General features: G+C 40.6%; 1 protein-coding gene and 1 long non-coding RNA gene across 16 annotated transcripts in view; one reads left to right on the forward strand and one right to left on the reverse strand.

The window, feature by feature from the left end:
- Positions 1-223: 223 nt before the first annotated feature.
- Positions 224-20,844, reverse strand: LOC145546250 (uncharacterized). Its single transcript, XR_014082699.1, has 2 exons — positions 20,738-20,844; positions 224-3,297 (listed from the first exon to the last, which is right to left on the reverse strand). It is a non-coding gene; the product is annotated as an uncharacterized LOC145546250 (long non-coding RNA).
- The window catches only part of CERS5 (ceramide synthase 5), a 28,329-nt gene continuing 10,110 nt past the window's right edge, over positions 2,666-20,884 (forward strand). For 5 of the 15 annotated variants that reach the window (XM_081592572.1, XM_081592573.1, XM_081592571.1 and 2 more), the window contains exons 1-2: positions 2,910-3,115; positions 20,128-20,233. In XM_081592572.1, coding sequence (XP_081448698.1) covers positions 2,919-3,115; positions 20,128-20,233 — 303 coding nt within the window. In that variant the 5' untranslated portion in view covers positions 2,910-2,918. Of the gene's footprint in view, positions 2,722-2,909; positions 3,116-6,807; positions 6,940-20,127; positions 20,234-20,884 lie in introns of those variants that run through there. The other 10 variants (XM_081592577.1, XM_081592574.1, XM_081592586.1 and 7 more) reach the window with 3 other exon arrangements.

Consider the following 20,884-nt stretch of genomic DNA (forward strand, 5'->3'; position numbering starts at 1 on the left):
AGCTCACTGGGCTGCACTGAGTTGAGTATGTCACCATATATCAGGTATGTGAGGACTGCGATTATCCTGGGAAGAACTTTTCCATGCCTTTCAAGGGCTAAGATAGATATAAGTATAGAGAGTAGAGATAAGAATTAGTTCCATAATCAATACAATAAAAGGATATTCTTATATCAAGAGAATGACCAGATAATACTAAATATTCTTAGAAAACAAAAGAACCTACAGCCAAACAAAAAGCATTTATTCTCTCAGCTCTCTGAATGAAGGCAACTTCTTGGACTATGTCAGTGTTGACAGTGGAATGATGTGAATTTTTCTGTTGGTGAAGCAAGAAAAGGCCTGCTTTGGGACCTGAAATGATTAAGGAGACTCTGTTCATGACTGCTGCAAGGGCTAACTTAGTTCTGCTGGCTTGCAGGTCAAATCACTCCTGGCCTAAGTGAAACCTGTACTAAGTTTGCTCTCATGTATTTCGTCAGCAATGTTTTCTTACAACCAAGAGGTTGAGGAATGTTACAAAAGTGTTTTTCTGGGAATAGGTCTTGAGACTAAGATCACGGTGTATAAGTTTCTGTAGGCCAAGTTAGTGTGTTTTTTGTTTCCTGGGGCTCTTATTTGAATTCCCATGGGATCAAGGAGCAGTTACTTCTTTTAAAATGCATCTTGATTATAAGGTAGTTACCATCAAAACTATTTGAGTTTGTATGAAAACGGCTGCAGGCATGGTTTTAGACCAGCAGCAGTGGCATGACCTCTGAGTTTGTTAGAAATACGCATTCCTGGGCCTACCCTGAACTTCCTGAATCAAAACTTCTTTGGATGGAGCCCAGGAAACTTTTAGCAAACTTTCAGCAAATTCTCTATGTAGGAGATCAGTTCAGTTCAGTTCAGTCCCTCAGTCGTGTCTGACTCTGTGAACCCATGGACTGCAGCACGCCAGGCTTCCCTGTCCATCACCAACTCCTGGAGCTTACTCAAACTTATGTCCATTGCGCCAGTGATGCTATCCAACCATCTCACCCTCTGCCATCCCATTCTCCTTCCGCCTTCAATCTTTCCCAGCATCAGGGTCTTTTCCAGTGAGTCAGTTGTTCGCGTCAGGTGGCCAAAGTATTGGAGTTTCAGCTTCAGCATCAGTCTTTCCAATGAATATTCAGGGCTGATTTCCTTTAGGATGGACTGGTTGGATCTCCTTGCAGTCTAAGGGACTGTCAAGAGTCTTCTCCAACACGACAGTTCAAAAGCATTAATTCTTCGGCGCTCAGCTTTCTTTATAGTCCAACTCTCACATCCATGCATGACTACTGGAAAAATCACAGCTTTGACTAGACAGACCTTTGTTGGCAAAGTAATCTCTCTGCTTTTTAATATGCTATGTAGGTTGGTCATAACTTTCCAAGGAGTAAGTGTCTTTTAATTTCATGGCTGCAGTCACCATCTTCAGTGATTTTGGAGCCCCCAAATATAAAGTCTCTCACTGTTTCCATTGTTTCCCCATCTATTTGCCATGAAGTGATGGGACCGGATGTAGGAGATGGAATAAGCTAATGTCTGAGGTGTAGCACACTAAGGCTTGAGAACCACTGGAATTAAAGCAAATCTTTTAGTCTGTTCTTTAAGGTAGCTCCTTTTATTTTTCTTCTTCTGCTCCCTTAGAAACTCTATCTTCTGCTGCAAGCATGCCTGCAGGAATAAAGGTACTCTGTCTTTAAACAAGATTAGTTCTTTAACCTTTTTTCAGATCATTCTAGGTAGCCTGTGGTAATTAACCTTGTAGCTAGGTTTGAATGGATGGCACCCAGGGTTCAGGTTCTCCAGCAGTTGAGGAACAATTTAGAGTTCAGTGTTTTGAAGGTTTCTTGTCTATGGCTCCCCTCACTGTCTATGTAGATCCACAAAAGAGGTCAATGTTCAATGTGGAAATCTAGAATTAAGGAGGTTTATAGGATAAAGCCTCAGCGTTTTGGAATCTAAAGACTTTCCAGTTCAGAAGCTCACCTCTACCACTTGTTTATATAACCTCGGGCAAGCTACTCTTTGGACCTCAGTTTACTTATTCATAAAGTAGTAAATAAAACACCCACTTCATAGAATGAGGAAGTTAAATACTGTGTGTAACATTTTTAGTGCAGTTCCTGGCACATAGTAAACTTCATTAAACGTTGGCCATCAACATCTTTCTTTTTCCTTTATATTTTCCTTCGGATACCTTCTATTTCCTTTTCCCATGAGAATAAAAGGATTTTTTGAAAGCCCACTTTAAGCGATATACAGTGAAAGTGGGTTGAGATCGTGGAGAGGCAAGAAGGGAGAGAAAGTGTGGAGAGAAAAGGGAGAGAAAGCAAAAAGAACGCTGCTGATAGGCGGAACCAGCTGAGATGGAGACAAACCCTAGTGAGAAATGGGGCTGGGAGAGGGAGGGAGAGAGACATGGCCTTCCAAGGAGCAGATATCGTTTTAAGCTGGCTGGACTGAGAAAAATGTACCCATAAAGGAGCCATGCCTGAAATACGCGGTGTAGCCGTAGCAGGACGTGAGCGTGAGGGAGGAGGAAAAGCTCGGTCGAAACCGGTAGCAAAGAAGGGTGAGACCAGAGTTGAGCGCCTGTGGGGGTGGGGCCAGGGCTGGGTGGAGGCGGGGCGGGAAAGGGAGGGGCGTGGTTGAGACCAGAGGGCAGAGTCCCAAGAAGAGGCGGCGGGGAAAGCTGCAGACAGGAAGGTGGGCGGGGAGGCGGGATGGGCGGTAAAGAGGCCCGGCCCCGCAGAGGAGGCGGGCTGAGACGTGCAGGGGAAGAGAAGGGGCCGGAAGGGGGTGGCCGCCGGTCCGGCCCCGCCCCGGGGCCGCCTCCCCGCGGGTTCCGTTGGCTGTGGCGGCAGCTGAAGCTGTGGCGGCGGGGGCCGCGGGGCGGGCGTAAGATGGCGACAGCGGCGGCGGGAGCCCTGGGCCTGTTGTGGGGCTGGCTGTGGAGCGAGCGCTTCTGGCTGCCGCAGAACGTGAGCTGGGCCGACTTCGAGGGGCAGGGCGACGGCTACGGCTACCCGCGGGCCCGGCATATCCTCTCGGTGTTCCCACTGGCGGCGGGAGTGTTCTCCGTGAGGCTGCTCTTCGAGCGGTGAGAGCCCGCGGGCGAGCGGTGCAAAGGGCTGGGGACGCGGGCTGGTGAAGCCGGTCCAGGGCGAGAGACGGAGGTCCGGGACCGGAAGACGAATTGCAGGGAAAGCCCGGAAGCAGGGGCCTGGGAGAGTCCGGGCCGCGCGGGAGATGCTCGGAGGGTGGCCGCGGTGGTTGTGGAGCCTAGGTAAAGACAGGGAGTTTGAGGCTTGGACATTAAAAGAGTGCGAGTCGCAGGGGACTCTGGACCCATTCAGTTTTAGAGCCCGGAGGTCACTTGCGGGGGTGTCTCATAGGCCTCTCCCCAACCTTCAAGGATTCTGCAGACCAGGAAACAGGTTGAATGTGAGCTGCGACCGAGAACCCGAGGCGGGAAACAAGAAAGGGCTAAGAGAACCAGAACTAGTTGGGGCCGTCAAGAGCCAAGCTGAAAGGAGCGGGTTCATGGGAAGCCAAAATTTGTGAGGGCACTTTAGTTTCTGGGAGTTGAGAGGCATAGGATTAGTTAGGCCCTAAGCCTTGGTTCGTCAGCTCATTTACGTGTGTGTGTGTGTGTATTTCAGTAAAGTTGTGCCAGAGCTCGTAAGAGTAGAAATCTGGCAGGGTGTGGTGGAGCCTGAGGCTTCCAGAGCACGAAAAGGTGTCAAATGAGTTGCAGAACGAGCCTTGGAGGCCTGAAATGGAAGGAGGAGTCATCATATTGAAAGGATGGACAGCCTTAGGGCTTATAAGACTGTTGTGTTGAGCCAGCTTCTCAGCGACCATGTGTTCTTGACAAAAGTGTTTTCACTTTTCTTTGAGTGAGCGGCTCCTGTCTGCTAAGATAAAGATAGATACTCACTGAGGACTTGATGTGGTGGTGATTTTACAGTGTGAACTTGTAGCTGTGGGTGATTTTGATCAAGTCTACTCACCCCCCTGGAAAGGTGACTTCTTTTTGCATAGGTCTCAGGTAATGAGGGTGGAACTTTGACATCTTTCCTTCTTTTGGCCAGTATCTAGAGCAAGAATGCCCTTTCGAAGATGGGCATATGTTGCAGATAGACTACTCTGTTACTGTCTGAAAAATTAATATTAACCTGTTTTGGATTACTTCTTTGCCTACTATTTCTGACATAAAAATGTGTTATGTGTTGCCCACCATTCATCCATTTATTCACAGTGTTTATGTATTTTCATCAGAGTGCTCTGCCGAAGGTTCAAGTGTAAAAATAAAGATGCTTTTAACTGAAGCAAATGAAACCAAAAGAACTAAATGCCTTTTCTGGATCCTCGGGAACTTAGCGTTGCGGTTTTTTAAGTATAGTCATTATATTAAGTATTCCTAAGGTGGAGGCACAAACCACTTGTCCCTCTTAGGAGTAAACTAGGTCCAGGTACCCTCCATCATAGCATCTGTGTATGAGAGCTAAAAAAAGAGAAAGTATAATGACTGAAAAGGAAATACACAGTTCAGGAAAGAAAAAAAAAAGTTCATCGTCCTAGGCAAAAGATTCTCTGCTTTTCATATAAATGTTTAACAATATGGAAGTTTTCCCCAAGTAAGAGGAGATAACTTGTTGCTTATAAACACTCATTTTATGTAAACTTGCATGTATCTTCAAATTTCCAAAGAGTTCCCCCAAGTGACTGTGAAGACTTACATATCCCTTGGCACAGCCACTGTAAAGGATCCTTTTTACCTGTGGGAATTCTACCTGAATGTTTCTATGGTGCTCCAGTGTCAGGGGAGAAGGGATGGGTGGGAATACTGATGTGAAAGCATTCTAGTATGCTATTTCTTGGATAGTAAGAACAGGTACCTTGTTCATCTCGTTTGATCTTAGGAAAGTTTAACTCTAGCTGCAGTCTTGCTATTTTGTTTCTCTTTAAGATCTAACTACTTTAGTTAGCAATAGAATTTACAGCTGGGTTACCAGTTCCTCTCTTACTGTGCCGGTCTTCCATAAAGGTAATAGAAGCCAGTGTTATAGTATAGGAAAAAAATATATCAGAATTATTGGTTCAGTTAGTCTCTTTCCTACATTTTCTTCTTTCTCAAGTCCTAACTACTTAGTTTCCTACCCATATGATAACCATAGGCTGTAAGAGCTAGAACTCCAGCTTCCTTTTGTATAAACGGTAAACTTAAGGCTTAGAAACATTTTTAGCTTTTCACACGTTGCATACTCACCTGAAGGAGGAGGTAGAACCAAGATTCAGATTGTTTTCCTTAGCCCCATTCTCCTTCCACTGTATGATATGGCCACTTCTCCCATTCCTTAAACTTCCCTTCAAGAATTAAGATTTAATACTGCTATTCCTAGTATTCTAGGATTTGGAGAACAGATCCATGTTCATCTTATTCTTGGTTACTTAATATATTGTATTTGACTTGAACTTTGCATTTGTTGCTTCAAATTGTCCTGCATATTTTAATGTCTTACACTATGCCCTTTGATAAATTATCTCTGTGTTTTAAGAATATCCTAAAGAATAAATAGAGTTTACAGTTTATTCTTACTTTTTCTTTTCATCAGCCACACAGAGCATTTATTTTTTTAAGTTCCCACATTCCCTGGAGAGCTGCAACCTCATCTGATAGGGATGACTTGAAAGCCACCTGACCATAAATAAATGTATCTAGCTATTTCACTAAAAGAACTGCAGATGGTAGATTATGTCCTACCCAAGAATAGAGGCTTTCCTTTGTGGGCCTCTGCTAAGTGGTTGCATTGTGGTGGCTTGCACCTTGCAAAATACCTTAGATGTGGCATGTGGTCAGTAAATACTGATTGAATGTTTGAGAAGGATCCACCCTTGTCTACAAATACCCAGAGGAGTAAACAGAATCTAGATCTTCAGCATGCAATAGATGTTTGTTTTGACTGAGAGAGACAAAACTAATTCCTTTTTTTCCTTAGTTAAATTTCACCATACTATATTTGCATGTTGTGCACCTTTCTGCAGTTTCTTTTTTCTCCCCACTACCCATGCACACACTCATGCCACCCTTTTATCCTATCAAAAGAGAGGTAAGAAATTCTTCCACCTGTTCTTTAAAACTTGTTTTAATATTATGTTAATGATTGAGACTTGAGAGAATGAATAGTCCAAGCTAGGTCTGCGTATCTTAAATTGGATCTTAAAGGTAAAATTGTTTGAAATTTAATGTCTACACAGTCCCTGAGCACTTCTTCCGTGGGATCAAATATGAGCTTGAAACTTAATATTGATACCATCAGAGCTACATAAGCTCATTTATTTTGAATATGGTATTGCAATAGGAGCTTTATGTTGCCGGGAGAAAATTGTTTTGTAAATTATACAGGAGATAGATTATACCTCTCCTTGCTGCTCATTCATTATTCCAATCCCCCTTTCTCTCTCTTGTTACCTCCAAGGCAACCTCACTGGCATATCTAAGGAGCTTTCTCAATACCATTCTCTGGCACAGGGCACTAAACAGACTCACGTATTGGCCTATCTTGTAACTAGAAACAAAACCAGTGACTCTTGTGTGTGTGTGTGCATGTGTGCGTGTGCGTGCACACATTTCTTAACCGCTCATTTCATCTTCCTCTTGTAAGCCTGGCTACCTCTGCTGCATACTTCCTTTTTTTTTTTTTTCCCCTTTCCCCTGTTCTTCCCCACTTCCCCTGAGTGGAGGAAGAACTTTTCCTCTTTCTAACAGACCTGCTGCCCTCCTCCTAGGTCCATGTCATGTTCCACCATTGTGATCCAGAATTAGTTGGTCCTCCAGACTGGAGAGGTACTTTGGGAAGAATGGATACAGCTGCTGAATAGGTTGTAAGGAAGACTGCCCATTCCACTGCATCCCTAAAGGTATTCTTTTGGGCCTTATTGAATTGTAAATCACAGAATTAAATCAGGTTTGCAGATCCAGAAGAGTGAGATTGAAAAAGCCGACCACATAACTCTGCCCTTATCTGAGAATATGCCTCTTACTAAGCTCCAGATAATCAGAAGCCTTTCTCTCTTGGAAGACTTTTTCCCCAGCCCTTTCTGTGCAATGGGTGTTGAAGTTCTGCAGACAACCCTGAATACTGTCACGACTAAGGTCAGGTTCCTGGCTTATCCCTGGAGACAATATATTCATCACAGAAAAGAAACACATCAGGTATTTTTGCTTTAGCCACTTCCTGAGTCAGAAAACTAGGGTCTCCTAGATGGATAAAGAAGAAATTAATGAAGAGGAGGCATCAAGGGAAGTCTGTACCTTTCTTCTAGAGTGGGAAGGGGAGATGTACCTATTTTGACTTCCTCATCAGAGATAGTTTTAGGCAGATAAAGCGCCTTCTAAAGAATTCACTGAGTTTTGGGCTCTTGTACTTAAATCTACTCCTACTTTATCTTTGGGAAAGTTGATTGGGATATTACTGCAAAAGGAGTTAACCATAGTCACTTTTAACTAAAAAAAAAAAAAATTTGAAACCAGTTTTCCTAGATACAAAGGCAGTTTTCCTAGATATGAAGAATTCTCTGTGAATTATCTACTGCTGTGGTTTCCAGTATAGTAGCCACCAGCTAGTACAATAGCTACTAGCTTTGAGGGGTTTCAGATGCAACTTGTCAGCATTAAGACGTGATCTAATTGTAAAATACACACCAAATTTTGAAGACTTAGTGCAGAAAAAAAAAAAAAAGTAAAATATCTCAATTTTTAACACTGATTGCATATTGACACGAATGTATTTTGGATATGTCGAGTTAAAGTATATTTTCAAAATTAATTTCACCCTTTTTTTTTTTACTTTTTTAGAAGTGGCTGTTAGAAGATTTTGAATTATTTATGTATGTGGCTCACATTATTTCTGTTGAGCAGTGTTGATGAAAGTGATTCAAACAAGTATTAATAACCGAGAAGAGAATTTTAATACAGATTCACATTTGATTCAGTTTTCTAGCACCAGAAGGTGATTTGTCCTAAGTTTATTGGGCCAGGCTGAAACAATGGAGCTTTCTTAAAAAAAAAAATTTTTTTAGTAATAATGGGAATTTTTTTTAATGTAAATCTTTTTCTGAATGAGTTAAATAACTAGGTATACTCTGTTTTGAGTCATTGTTGATTAACCGTGCATTCTAACCAAGCATTGCTTTAGAGTTTTTTTTTTTCCACATATATATCACCTCAGTCGGAGTAGTTAATGATCTGTAAACAAACAGTTTGTCAAGTACATGAAGTGCTACACAGCCCTGATAAAGCAATAAAAATAATCACACTATTATATTCTTCTCAAAACTATGGAGTTTCTTAAAAAGGGTATTACTTATCGTCTGTAGCTCTGGGTTAGTGTCAGCATTTGTAAGAAGTCTCAATTATAGGCACATAGGGTCTCAAACTAAATTACATTGTTGTGGTTGTGTTTAATACTTCTTGGGGAGGTCTCCAGTTATAGAATGAAATTAGTTAATTTCAATTTTTACTGATTCTCCAGAAATCAGTGACCTCTGACATGGAGCTGGTAGGTTATCTTATGACTCAGGAGGACAGGTAGCACATTTCCTTGAAACACTTTACCTTTTTAGTTGAGAGTTAAATTTTTACCCATTTGTTCATCTGTTCATTCTTCAACGATTATGTATTGAGAACTTAGTGTATACCAGATATCAAACTGTGTGCCAAGAGTGAAAAAGTAAGTCATGGTGCTACCTGCAGGAATAGAACAAGAAAAACTGGTTAAAATAGAGTAATGAGTGTGTGCACAGGGTTAAGTCATGGGAGTTTGGAAGAGGTGGACTTGGTTCCTTTTAACATTATTAACTGAAATATAGGCTTAATGTCCCACTAACAAGCACTTGTTTCTTGAATTATGAAGGATGGTAAAAACTTCTTAAGAAAGAGCTTTTTGTTAACTGTTTTATCTAATCTATCTCTTATTTGGCATGCATTTGTGTTTCTGGTTTAAGCAAATGTATTAAGTAGTATAATTACTCATCCACCTAAAAAAGGTAAATATGTTTAATGAAATAAAAATGTAAAAAGGTAAATATGTTTAATGAAAAAAACGTATGTACGTAGTTGGAAAGGGAAAAGTTATGAAACAGTGAGAGTCTTAGGGACCTGCAGCTGTCCTCCAGATGGCGCAGTGGTGAAGAATCCACCTGCCAACGTGGGAGACTTGGGTTTGAGCCCTGGGTCAGGAAGATCCCCTCGAGAAGGAAATGACAATCCATTCCAGTATCCTTGCCTGGAAAATCCCATGGACAGAGGAGCCTGGTGGGCTACAGTCCATGGGGTCGCAGAGTCGGACACGACTGAGCAAGAGCACACTCACTCACACAGCTGTTCTCCAGCAATATTTTGAGAACTGCTGCTGTACAAAAATATTCATTAGCTACTCTATAATAAGCTACAACTTAGTCTTTAGTTTGTGTCAGTGAAACATTTTAATATATACTCTAAGTAATTCTTAATCTCAAGACTTATTTCCTTCATAATAAGGTTAAGGTGAAAGTAGAATGTTGATCCTTCTTTTCTCATGACAGTACCAAGTAGATTCATCCAATTGCACAGTTATTAATCATTCTTAATTCTTATAGATCTAAGTGAAGCTAACTGATGGGAATGGGAGTGAAGAATAGTCTGGTATAATCCAGTGTATGCCTTGTGGTGGCTTAGGATAGTATATGTCATAAAGGTTTTCTTCTTTGTAGTTTGTTTCTGCTTTGTTTTAAGAGCAAATTGGCCGATTAAAAAAAAAATAGCCCTTAAAAAACCTGCAAAGATTACTTGTGCATGGATCATGCAAGAAATTTTGGATTTGGTAGTATAGGCGTCCTTGAGAAGTGCAGTACCTCATACGCTGCTGCTGCTGCTAAGTCGCTTCAGTCGTGTCCAACTCTGTGCGACCTCATAGACGGCAGCCACCAGGCTCTGCCATCCCTGGGATTCTCCAGGCAAGAACGCTGGAGTGGGCTGCCATTTCCTTCTCCAATGCATGTAAGTGAAAAGTGAAAGTGAAGTCACTTAGTTATGTCCGACTCTTCGCGACCCCATGGACTGCAGCCTACCAGGCTCCACACAGCAAGTACATATATGTACAACAAATGTGTATAACACATTTGCTTGTACATAGCAAATCCTGTCCTCTTAAGAATTTACTCAGAAAAATACACTGATATGGATGCATATGTTTAGGGAATATACAAAATAATATATGGCTGGGAGTCAACTGCATGTAAGTGAATAAATAGTATAATTTAGAAATTTGTAAATCTTTTGTTCTCAGCATTATTTTTTTTACTCTTAAAAACTGCTGAGGATCCCCAAAAGGTTTTGTAAATGTGGGTTACATACACCTATCAATGTTTTCATATTTGAAATCAAAATTGAGAAATTTAAGAGATATACTTATTATTTCATTAAAAATAACAAAAATAAGCCTATTACGTTAACATAAATAGTGTATTTTTGAAAGATAATTTTCCAGACAAAAAATATTCAGTGAGAAGAACATTGATTTTGTATTTTTGCAGATCTCTTAGATATCTAGCTTAGTAAAAGATAGCTGGATTTTCCTCTCTGGCTTCTACATTCAATCCCTTGTAATATGTTGGTTTGGTTGAAGTATATAAATAAAAGCTGACTTTACACAGATACGTTATTGGAAAGAGAAAGTATTTTATCTTTGCTGTTATGCCAAAACACAAGAAAGGTTGGTTGCCTTGTGGAATCTGAAACCATATCAATGAGCTGTTCATTCAGGTTAAAATCCATCAGTCTGTCATACACTTTGAATGGATATCATGTATTGGTCACTTGAAAAAATACTGGTTCCCTAAGTTATACAGATCTTTTAAATGTACATTTCATTATATGGTACTAAAAAAATCATATAGTTAATCTCATTGTAACAGTCTCATTAGAAAAGCCTTGAAGTATGTATTGGTATGTTGTCGAGCTCAAAGGCAGATATGAGTTCTCTAAAATTCAAATTGTCACTTAAAAGCTTGAATTTTATCAATGGAAAGAATGTTTTTTTAAAGCAACAGGCCTTTTTCATTCATTTTTAAGAAAATGTATCTTAAATACGCAGGTCCTAAATAACCTTAGTTTTTCTGTCAATCACTCTTGTGGGTAAAAATGGTGTTCTTTGAAAAAAGTGATTTAGTTGAACATACAACTCAGTCAAACAAGTGCATTTCCTTGAGACAGCCATATCCCTTGGTATGCAGTAAAAGTGCTTTCTGTGTACTTCCCATCTTATCGCAGACTACTTTTTTAAAAATGTACCCAAGGATTGGCTTTTTAAAAAAATATTTATTTATTTATTTGGCTGCTCTGAGTTTTAGTTGTGGTATGTGGAGACGTTGATCTTCCTTGTGGCATGCAAAAAATCCCATGTAGCATGTGGGATCTAGTTCCCTGACCAAGGATTGAACCTGGGCCCCCTGTATTGGGAACGTGGAGTCTTAGCCACTGAACCACCAGGGAAGTCCCAAGAGTAGGCATTTAATAAAATTAATCATTTATATTGCTTCATCAAGGGCATGCTTTAGTGAAACTGGTGTCGTTGTTGTTAACCAAGAGGCTATAGCAAGAAAGAATACAGTAACTACTCCTCCTGTTGGGTGCCACTCCTTTGATTTGTGCTCAGGTTCTATAAGTGTATCCACCATTGCTCTTTTCGCATGATCATTGCAAATGTCAATACCATAACAAAGGCAAATAATGTCTTAATAGTATTATGAAAACAGTTTTGATTTTATGGGCCCCCCAGAGGTGCACTCTCAGGGGTGCACTAGGGTCTGTGGACCATACAGACTCTCTGCCATAATTGACTCAGATCACCCAGGATGAGTGTATAGAATAAAGTAGGAATCTGCATAGAACCCTGAGGAAACTGTTTTTGGAAAAGGCAGGCTTCCCAGGTGGCTCAGTGTGATAAAGTATCTGTCTGCCAAGCAGGAGACGCAGCTTCAATCCCCAGATCAGGAAGATTCCCTGGGGAAAGAAGTGGCAACCCACTCCAGTATTCTTGCTTGGGAAATCCTGTAGACAGAGGAGCCTGGCAGGCTACAGTCCATGGGGTCGTAGAAGAATTGGACAGGACTTAGCAACTAAGGGCTTCCCTGATGGCTCAGCGGTAAAGAATTCACGTGCCAAGCAGATGTGAGTTCGATCCCTGGGTTGGGAAGATCCCCTGGAAGAGGAAATGACAACACACACCAATATTCTTGCCTGGAAAAAATCCCATGGACAGAGCAGCCTAGCAGGCTACAGTCTATGGGTCACAAAGAGTTGGACACAGCTGAGCATGAGCTACCTTTAGCGACTGAAAAACAACAACAAAAAGGAAGAAGGAACCCAAAAGAAGATAAGAGGTATGACAGCCATACAGTATTTGATCATATAAGTGCGTACATGCGGGTATCACCTCCTGGGAAGAGGGGCAGCCGCCCAGATACAGGCAGTGAGGAGCCAGCAAGGTGAGGCGACTTGCCTGCATTGGCAGGTGAATTCTTTACCACCGAGCCACCTGAGAAGCCCCTGAAAATATCAGTAGTTAGCCTTTACTAAGTACTCACTTTGTCCCAGCCACCATTCAAAGTACTGAACATTAAATCTTCATAGTAACTTTATGAAGTAGGTAGATATTGTTATTCCTCACCTACAGATGAAAAAACTGAAACAACCAGAAAATTAAGTAACTTGTCCAAAGTGACTCAACTAGCAGTGCATACTAAAAAATTTAATTCTACTGGGAAAAGTGTGACAGAAAGGAACCTAAGAGAAAAGAGCATTTCAAGGGGGAAAGCATGCTCAATAATGTCAAATGGCACTGAGTCGTCAGGTAAGGTACAGGCCTGAAAAGTATCCATTTGATTTCACAGGAAGGAAATCATTAACGACTTTGGCAAGAGCAGCTTCAGTGGAGAATATGGACCGAAGCCAGATGAGAGACACAGGAGGGTTCAGGAATGAGTAGGAGTTAGAAGAGAAGTCATGAGGAGAGAACTTTTTCAAGAACTTTCGTGTGAGATGGTGAGAGCCAAAGGGTGTGAAGGACAGGAAGAGCTGTTTAGGATGGGAAAACTTGAGCATATTCAAGGTCTGAGAAGAAACAAGTAGAGAACAACGCTGAAAATAATAGGAAAAAAGAGGACAAAATAGGATGAAATTTCTGATCAGGAAGAGAATGGATCTAAAGCACAGGGATATTAGTTTTAGATAAAGTGGTTCTGATGCACTAAGTGAAGATATTCCTTTCTCTTCTTAGTCAAGATTCTTGAGAGAGCCCTAGCTATTTCCACTTTTTTTTCTCCTCTTTATATTTTTACTGCTGTAACTCACTACTGTCCTTTAGAGTCTCCATTTCACTGGAATTTATTTGAAGGTAATCACTGGTCTCCAAGTTGCCAAATTCAGTGGATACTGAAATCCTTGTCTTACTTGATCTCTGCCTCATTTGATACGACTCCACCTCTGACCTTCCCACCCCCTAAATTCACCTTTTATGTTGTGTTTCTTAGTATTCTTTCCTTAGTTCTCTTTTTAGTTTATATTCCTTTCTTATGCAGTCAGTCCACCCTCATAATTTTAGCTACCACCTATATTCTCATTCTCTCTTTTTCTTTCTCATATCTTTGTGTATATGTTATCTGAAGCCCCTTTTCCAGGTTTATTTGCCTTACTAGACTGTTGCATTTCAATGTTCCACAAATACTTCAAATTCAGTATACAGACAATTCATCTTTCACTCCCAAATTTGCTTTTCTTATCTTATTCTCTACTTGGTTGAGGCACCATAATCAACTTAGTTTCCCAGTCTGGAAACATAGAAGGCACCCTTGATTTTTCCTTTTTCTTTTGCTTCTTATATCTGACCAGTCACCAAGTTCTATCAGTTTCACTTTCTTGCCATCTCTTAGGTTGAATCCAACCTTGCCTTTCCATTTCTGTAGCCTTAGTTCTGTGCTTTATTACATCTAGCATGGATTTTTTACAATAGCCTAAAATCTTTTCAGTGATTCTCCATCAACTGTGGGATGAAGTTCAAGCTTAACATAACATGCAAGGCACCTGTGATCTGGCCCCTAACTACTTGCATAGTTTTTTATCCTATCACTGTCACCACCCCCACTCCCAATTTGTACATCGCATAGTTATCTAAGCCCTTTCTTATCTCTTCTTTAGCATATGCTGTTCCCTCTGCCTGAGTATCTTTTTTACTTTTCCTTCCCTTTCAACTCTGCAGAAGCTGCTCAAATTTTTTATGTGATTGGTTTATTAAGAATTCAATTGTAGGGAATTCCCTGGCAGTCCAGCTGTTAGAACTCTGCACTTTCACTGTCGAGAGTGTGGGTTCAGTCCCTGATCAGAGAATCCCACAAACCAAGTGGCATGGCCAGAAAGAGAGGAAGGAAAGGAGGAAGGAAGGAAAAATAATTCAGTGGTAAAGGGAAAGGACTTTGTGAATTTGTTTTCTATGGGACTCCACACTTAGCCTTTTGAGTATCTCAGCTTCATTTCTCCATGTTTGTGTGTGTGTGTAAGATGGATGGGGGGAGCATTCAGGTTCACAATATTTAGTTACTCAGTACTCTTCATTTAATCATATACCATCTTCATCAGTCTGTATAAGACCTTTCTCTTTTTATTGTATTTTTCCCATCTTCATCTTGTTGTCTGTTTCAGTTTCTTTGATGGTTATTTTTCTTTTTTATATATCAGTTTTGACATTTTTGTATTTTTCCAGAATTGATCTAACCCAGTGCTTCCCAACTCAATCATGTTGCTGCACACATAGAAAATAATATGTGCATGCATGCACAATGAGACCAAAGGCTACAGACAGGATTTCTGGCTACTGTCCACCTCATGGACCATCCTGACAGCTAAGAGCAACATCTCAACATAAACATAGCCCATCTAGGGGCTTCCCAGGTGGCTCATTGGTAAAGAAGCCTCCTGCCAGTGCAGGAGACACAGGTTGGATCTCTGATCTGGGAGGATCCCACATGCCGAGGAGCAGCTGAGTCCATGCAGCACGAGTATCGAGCTTGTGGTCTAAAGCCCAGAAACCACAACTCTTGAGCCCACTCGCTGCAACTACTGAAGCCCATGTACTCTAGAACCTGTGCTCTACAACAAGAGAATCCACCGCAATGAGAAGCCTAAGCACTGCAACAAAGAGTAGTCCCTGCTCACCACAACTAGAGAAAAGGCCAAGCAACAACAAAGACCCAGCACAGCTATAAATAAATAAATAAATATTTTTAAAAAGTGAAAGTGAAGTCACTCAGTCGTGTCCGACTCTTTGCGATCCCATGGACTGTAGTCTACAAGGCTCCTCTGTCCATGGGATTTTCCAGGCAAGAGTACTGGAGTGGGTTGCCATTTCCTTCTCCAGGGGATCTTCCCAACCCAGGGATTGAACGCAGGTCTCCTGCATTGCAGGCAGACGCTTCACCCTCTGAGCCACAAGGGAAAATGGTTTCTTAAAAAAGAAAAAGTATAGCCCATCTGTGTTACCTGCCATGATACATTAGTCGAGAAACTCAATCTAGACTTTCAAATATATTTGTATATAGTTCATATTCGTCAATGATGTTGCAGTGGGTCACAAAGAATTGTTGGTCTAGCTCTTGTCTTTGGTATGTAAGAGCAAAGTGGTGAGTAATTTCATCTTAAATTAACCCAGGCTTAGGTCAGCTGCTACCATGTAACTGGAGAGCAAGAAAGGGGCAGAATGAAAGGATCTCTATGGAGCAGGATAGATAACATTACAATCAGGGGTTGGGTCCCTAGACTTATGTTCCTGGTGTGGCAGGTGGAAAGGAGTAGTTTGCCACTGTAGACCACTAAATACCTACTTACTCAGATCTTCAGGCAAAGGGCAGTCTGGTCTTCAAATTATTTAAAACTTGGGCAACAGATTGATCCTGGACTGAACAGAAAATCACAAGATAAGTTTGAGTTCTCTATGTTATCCAGGACAGTAGTTTTCAACTAGGATATCAGAACTCCTTTACACTATTAAAAATGATCAAGAACCCTAGAGAGTTTTTATTTAAATGGATAATAACTATCAATATGTACCATTTTAGAAATTAAAATAGAAAAAATTTTTAAGTATTTACTCATTTGCTTATAAATAACAATATATTGTATTGGTAATGTTAACTAATGCTTTATGAAAACTTATTCAGCACTTTCCCAAAACAAAAAAAAAAAGTGAAAATAGTATTATTTTACATTTTTGAGTCTCTTTGGCGTCTAGCAACTGTATTCTCATCAGTTCTGCCTTCAGTCTCTTGCTATGTGTCATGTAAGCTGTGGAAAATTTCACTGTAAACTTATGAGAGAATGAGAGAGAAATGAACTGTTATGAAACTATAGAATTATTATGAGAATAATTTTGACCTTGCAGAGCAGAGCTCCTGAAAAATGTCACAAGTCTCCAGGCACACTTTGAGAAGTGCTGATCTAGCAGAAATGATTAATGCTAATTCTAGGCTCTTTGGAATTAGACCAACCTAGATACCTATTTTCTGTTATTCTAAATGCCAGGTAAGTGATGTGGAATGAATGCATGACTAGTATTTGTTTTGTTCAGATTTCTGATTTGAAATGTTTTTTGTTTGTTTGTTTTTGGCTGTGCCACGCAGTGTGTGGGATCTTAGTTCCCCAACCAGAGGTCAAACCCGTGCCCTCTGCAGTGAAAGTGTGGAGTTTTAACCACCGGACTGCCAGGAAAGTCCCCTGTTTTGAATTTTTTTAACACAGGAAAAGTCCTTTTTCAATCATAATTCCTTATTGTGGGTTTTGTGCTTCATGCTTTGGCACAATATCAGTGCCTAGTAAATATTTTGTCAAATAAGCAGATTTTCTTAAGGTCTGTCCAGCTGTCACTGACATGATGCCAGTAGCTCTGTGTCTTTCATTGAACTCTGAACTAATGAGGACAGGATGTGAGCTTATGACAGCTCTAGGATATTAAGTCTGCCTCAAGGTCTTAGATAATAAAGCAGTTATCTTGGCTTCACCCAAGTGATCAGGGTACAAACCTGTCCCTGTTGTGTGAAAGAGGATTTCCTGCTCTTCTCACTTTGTTCGAGGTACCATCAGGGAGTACCCAGACCAAACTGTTTCTAGTAAAAATAATAATAGCTGCCTTTTAATGAATGTTTACAAAGTGTCAGGTACTGGGTAGGCATACATCATGTCATTCATACATCATGGCATTTCATGATGGTCCGTATAGTCAAAGCTATGGTTTTTCCAGTAGTCATGTATGGATGTGAGAGTTGGACCATAAAGAAAGCTGAACACCGAAGAATTTATGCTTTTGAACTGTGGTGCTGGGAAAGACTCTTGAGAGTCCCTTGGACTGCAAGAAGATCAATCCGAAAGGAGATCAGTCCTGAATATTCATTGGAAGGACTGATGCTGAAGCTGAAGCTCCAATACTTTGGCCACCTAATGAGAAGACTCATTGGAAAAGACCCTGATGCTGGGAAAGATTGAAGATGGGAAGAGAAGGGGACAAAAGAGGATGAGATGGTTGGATAGTATCACTGATAAGATAGACAGGAGTTTGAGCAAGCTCCAGGAATTGGTGATGGACAGGCAAGCCTGGTGTGCTGCAGTCCATGAGGCTGCAAAGAGTCAGATACGACTGAGCTCTACTGTAACTATATCATTTCATCTTTAAAATAACCCTGTGGAGCAGATATTATCATCCTCATTCTGTAGGTAACTTTCATGAAGTCTTTTAGCTGGTAAAATCTGCCTAGCCCCAGGGCCTTTCATCTCCTGACTGGATTAAGGAAGAGGCCTGCTTCAGGGAGTAAGAGTAGGAATTAGAAAGACTGTTTTTTTGTTCTCAGGTCTACTTCTTCATTCAGTTAGCATAAATGAGAGATGATTCAGTGCTTTTATCTCAGATATGATATGGTACCAACTCAACAACAAAGATGGAGAAGGCACTGGCAACCCCACTCCAGTACTCTTGCCTGGAAAATCCCATGGCTGGAGGAGCCTGGTAGGCTGCAGTCCATGGGGTCGCAAAGAGTCAGACACGACTGAGCAACTTCACTTTCACTTTTCACTTTCATGCGTTGGAGAAGGAAATGGCAACCCACTCCAGTGTTCTTGCCTGGAGAATCCCAGGGACGGGGGAGCCTGGTGGCTGCCGTCTATGGGGCCGCACAGAGTCGGACACGACTGAAGCGACTTAGCAGCGGCAGCAGCAACAACAAAGAATGGCTACCTTTTTTTTTTTTTTTGGCTACACCATGCAGCTTGTGGGATCTTAGTTCCCCGACCAGGGATTGAACCCACCCAAGGAATTCCACTTCTTGCAGTGGAAACGTGAAGTTCTAAGCACTGGACTGCCAGGAAAGTCTCAAGTATGGCTGCCTTAATTACTTACCCTTCTGGATACTGATCAATGCTGGGTCCAAACTGAGCTCCAACAGCAAGGGTGGAATTCACTACACCTATCACTCAGTATGGAATTACTGAGCATAGAACCTTGGTAAATACAAAAGCAGTATTCTCTGTCTTCTCAAGGAGTTTAAACATGGGTAGGAGTTTAAAATATTTGTACACAGAATTATATACCAGGAAATATAAACTAATGTTTCTATTAGCATTGGTATTTGAATGAAAGTTTTATACTACTTGTGTAAAAGAGAAGAATGGGTTACAGATGTGGATTACTTTGTGCTCTGAATCAGTGTTTCCCAGTGTCTTGGGAACTTTGGTGATAAAGGTAAAAGAAGTTTTCACAAAGAAAGATAATAAACAGAGCTTCTTATTTTCAGTCCTTCCCTTAGAGATAAATTCTGGATTTGAATGCAGATAAATAAAGTAGGTCAAGAGCACTCCATCTTACACCTCCCAGTTATTATTTCATCATGCAACTCCCTAAGATGCTAAGAGAGCTAGAACTGGTTTTGACTTACTCTGAAAGTGATTACATAAAGGTTTTCTTAGAGCTGAGGCTCATAGAAATCTTTGGTTGTGGAAAAGAGGGAGATCTTTCTTAAAGAGCCAAGGAATAATTCCTCAGTTTTCAAAGATCTAAAAGTTATAAATTAATTATAATCAATGATATCATGGATTCTTAGGAAAAAATCTTACGCATCATCTCCTTTAGATGACAAAACCAAAACTCAATAATCAAGTGACTTGACCAAGTTTATGTGTCTTATTATTGGTAGATCTGGGACTACAGCTGAGTACTAATAGGTAATTTCTTTCTTGTCACTCTTTGTAGTTTCTGGATTTTTTTTTTCAGAGCTTTTAAAATTCTAATTATTACCATAGTCTTTTGATTAGGCAGGAAGGTGACCATGACCCAGGATATTTGTTTAGGAAGAGCTCAGTCTCAGTTCTACTTTTTCCTCCAATTAAAATCTTGATGGTTTGATATAAGGAGAACTATCATTTATTAAGCACTTTCTTGTGTCAGGGTCTTCATATATGTTATATCATTGTACCTGCAAGATTCAAGTAAAGTAGACCTGCTTCTAACATTTTAATAGGAATATGAATGAATCCCCTGGGAATCTTGTTAGTGCAGATTCTGATTTTGCTGGTCTGAGATGGGGTTTGAGATTCTGCACTTCTAAAAAGCTTCTAGGAAAAGCCACTAATGCTCTTTATCTGTTGGCCTTATGTTCAGTAGCAAGAATGTTGATATTATTTTCATCTTACAAATGAAAAAAAAAACTGAAGTTTAGCAAGATTAAATAAGTTGCCCAGATTCATACAGGCAGTAAATGGTAGACTAATGATTTGATCTAGGTCTTTCTTACTCTAAAGCTCAAAATATGATAAGGGGAACCAGGGTAAAATGGAAAGACAGCTTATGTTCCAATATTTCTTTAACAGGTCATTTCTCAAGTGAATCAATGGCAGAATTCAGGATTAAATCAAAAAGTCCTGGCTCCCTGCCAAATGTTTCCCCCTTTCCCTCTTATCACTCCCCTAATCAGGATTTTTGCTTAATGCTTAGCAAACAATTTTTAGAATTGGCTTTTGGGTTTTCTCCATTACAGATTTATTGCCAAACCCTGTGCACTCCATGTTGGCATCCAGGACAGTGGTCCTTATCAGGCACAACCTAATGCTATCCTTGAAAAGGTGTTCATGTCTATTACCAAGGTAAGTGGACAAAAAAAAGGAAGATTTTTGTTAGGGTTCATCCCATAGGGCATGAGAGTATAGAGAGCAAGTATTTCCAAGGCTAAGGATAGGATGGGATGATCTTTCACGTTTGGATAGTCCATAGAGCTATTAGGAGAACTTTATCCACTCAAGGAAATACCTTTGGGCTAGGATACCTTAAATAAGTCAAGATTACGTACATTGGAGATTTAGGCCTAGCAGTCACCACCACCCCTACTCCCCAAGACACACATCATATTTTGATTTTGTTTTTTCCTGCTTCAGCTCTTGTCATTACCTAGTTGCATAATCAAGATAGAGATGGTACTGATATCCTTTGTAGGTTGGGTTTTTGGGTTTTTTTATTGAAGGATAAATACTTTACAGAATTGTGTTGGTTTCTGCCAGACATCAACATGAATCAGCCATAGGTGCATACATGTGTCCCTTCCCTCTTAAACCTCCCTCCCAGGTTGGGTTTTTAATATTTTTTTTACTCACTTGGGCTGGAGGGAGAAGAGCAAATAGGTATGTGTATAGGTGAACGGTAAAGGTCCTTGATGTGTAAAATAGTACTTCTTATATAAAAATGACTTTGGGGATGAAACCTGGAAAGAAAAACATTACTTAAGTCACTGTAGTTATTAC

The sequence above is a fragment of the Giraffa tippelskirchi genome, chromosome 4, assembly GCF_054371585.1.
Source record: "Giraffa tippelskirchi isolate mGirTip1 chromosome 4, T2T-mGirTip1v1.2.pri, whole genome shotgun sequence".
In the NCBI taxonomy this organism is placed as follows: Eukaryota; Metazoa; Chordata; class Mammalia; order Artiodactyla; family Giraffidae; genus Giraffa; species Giraffa tippelskirchi.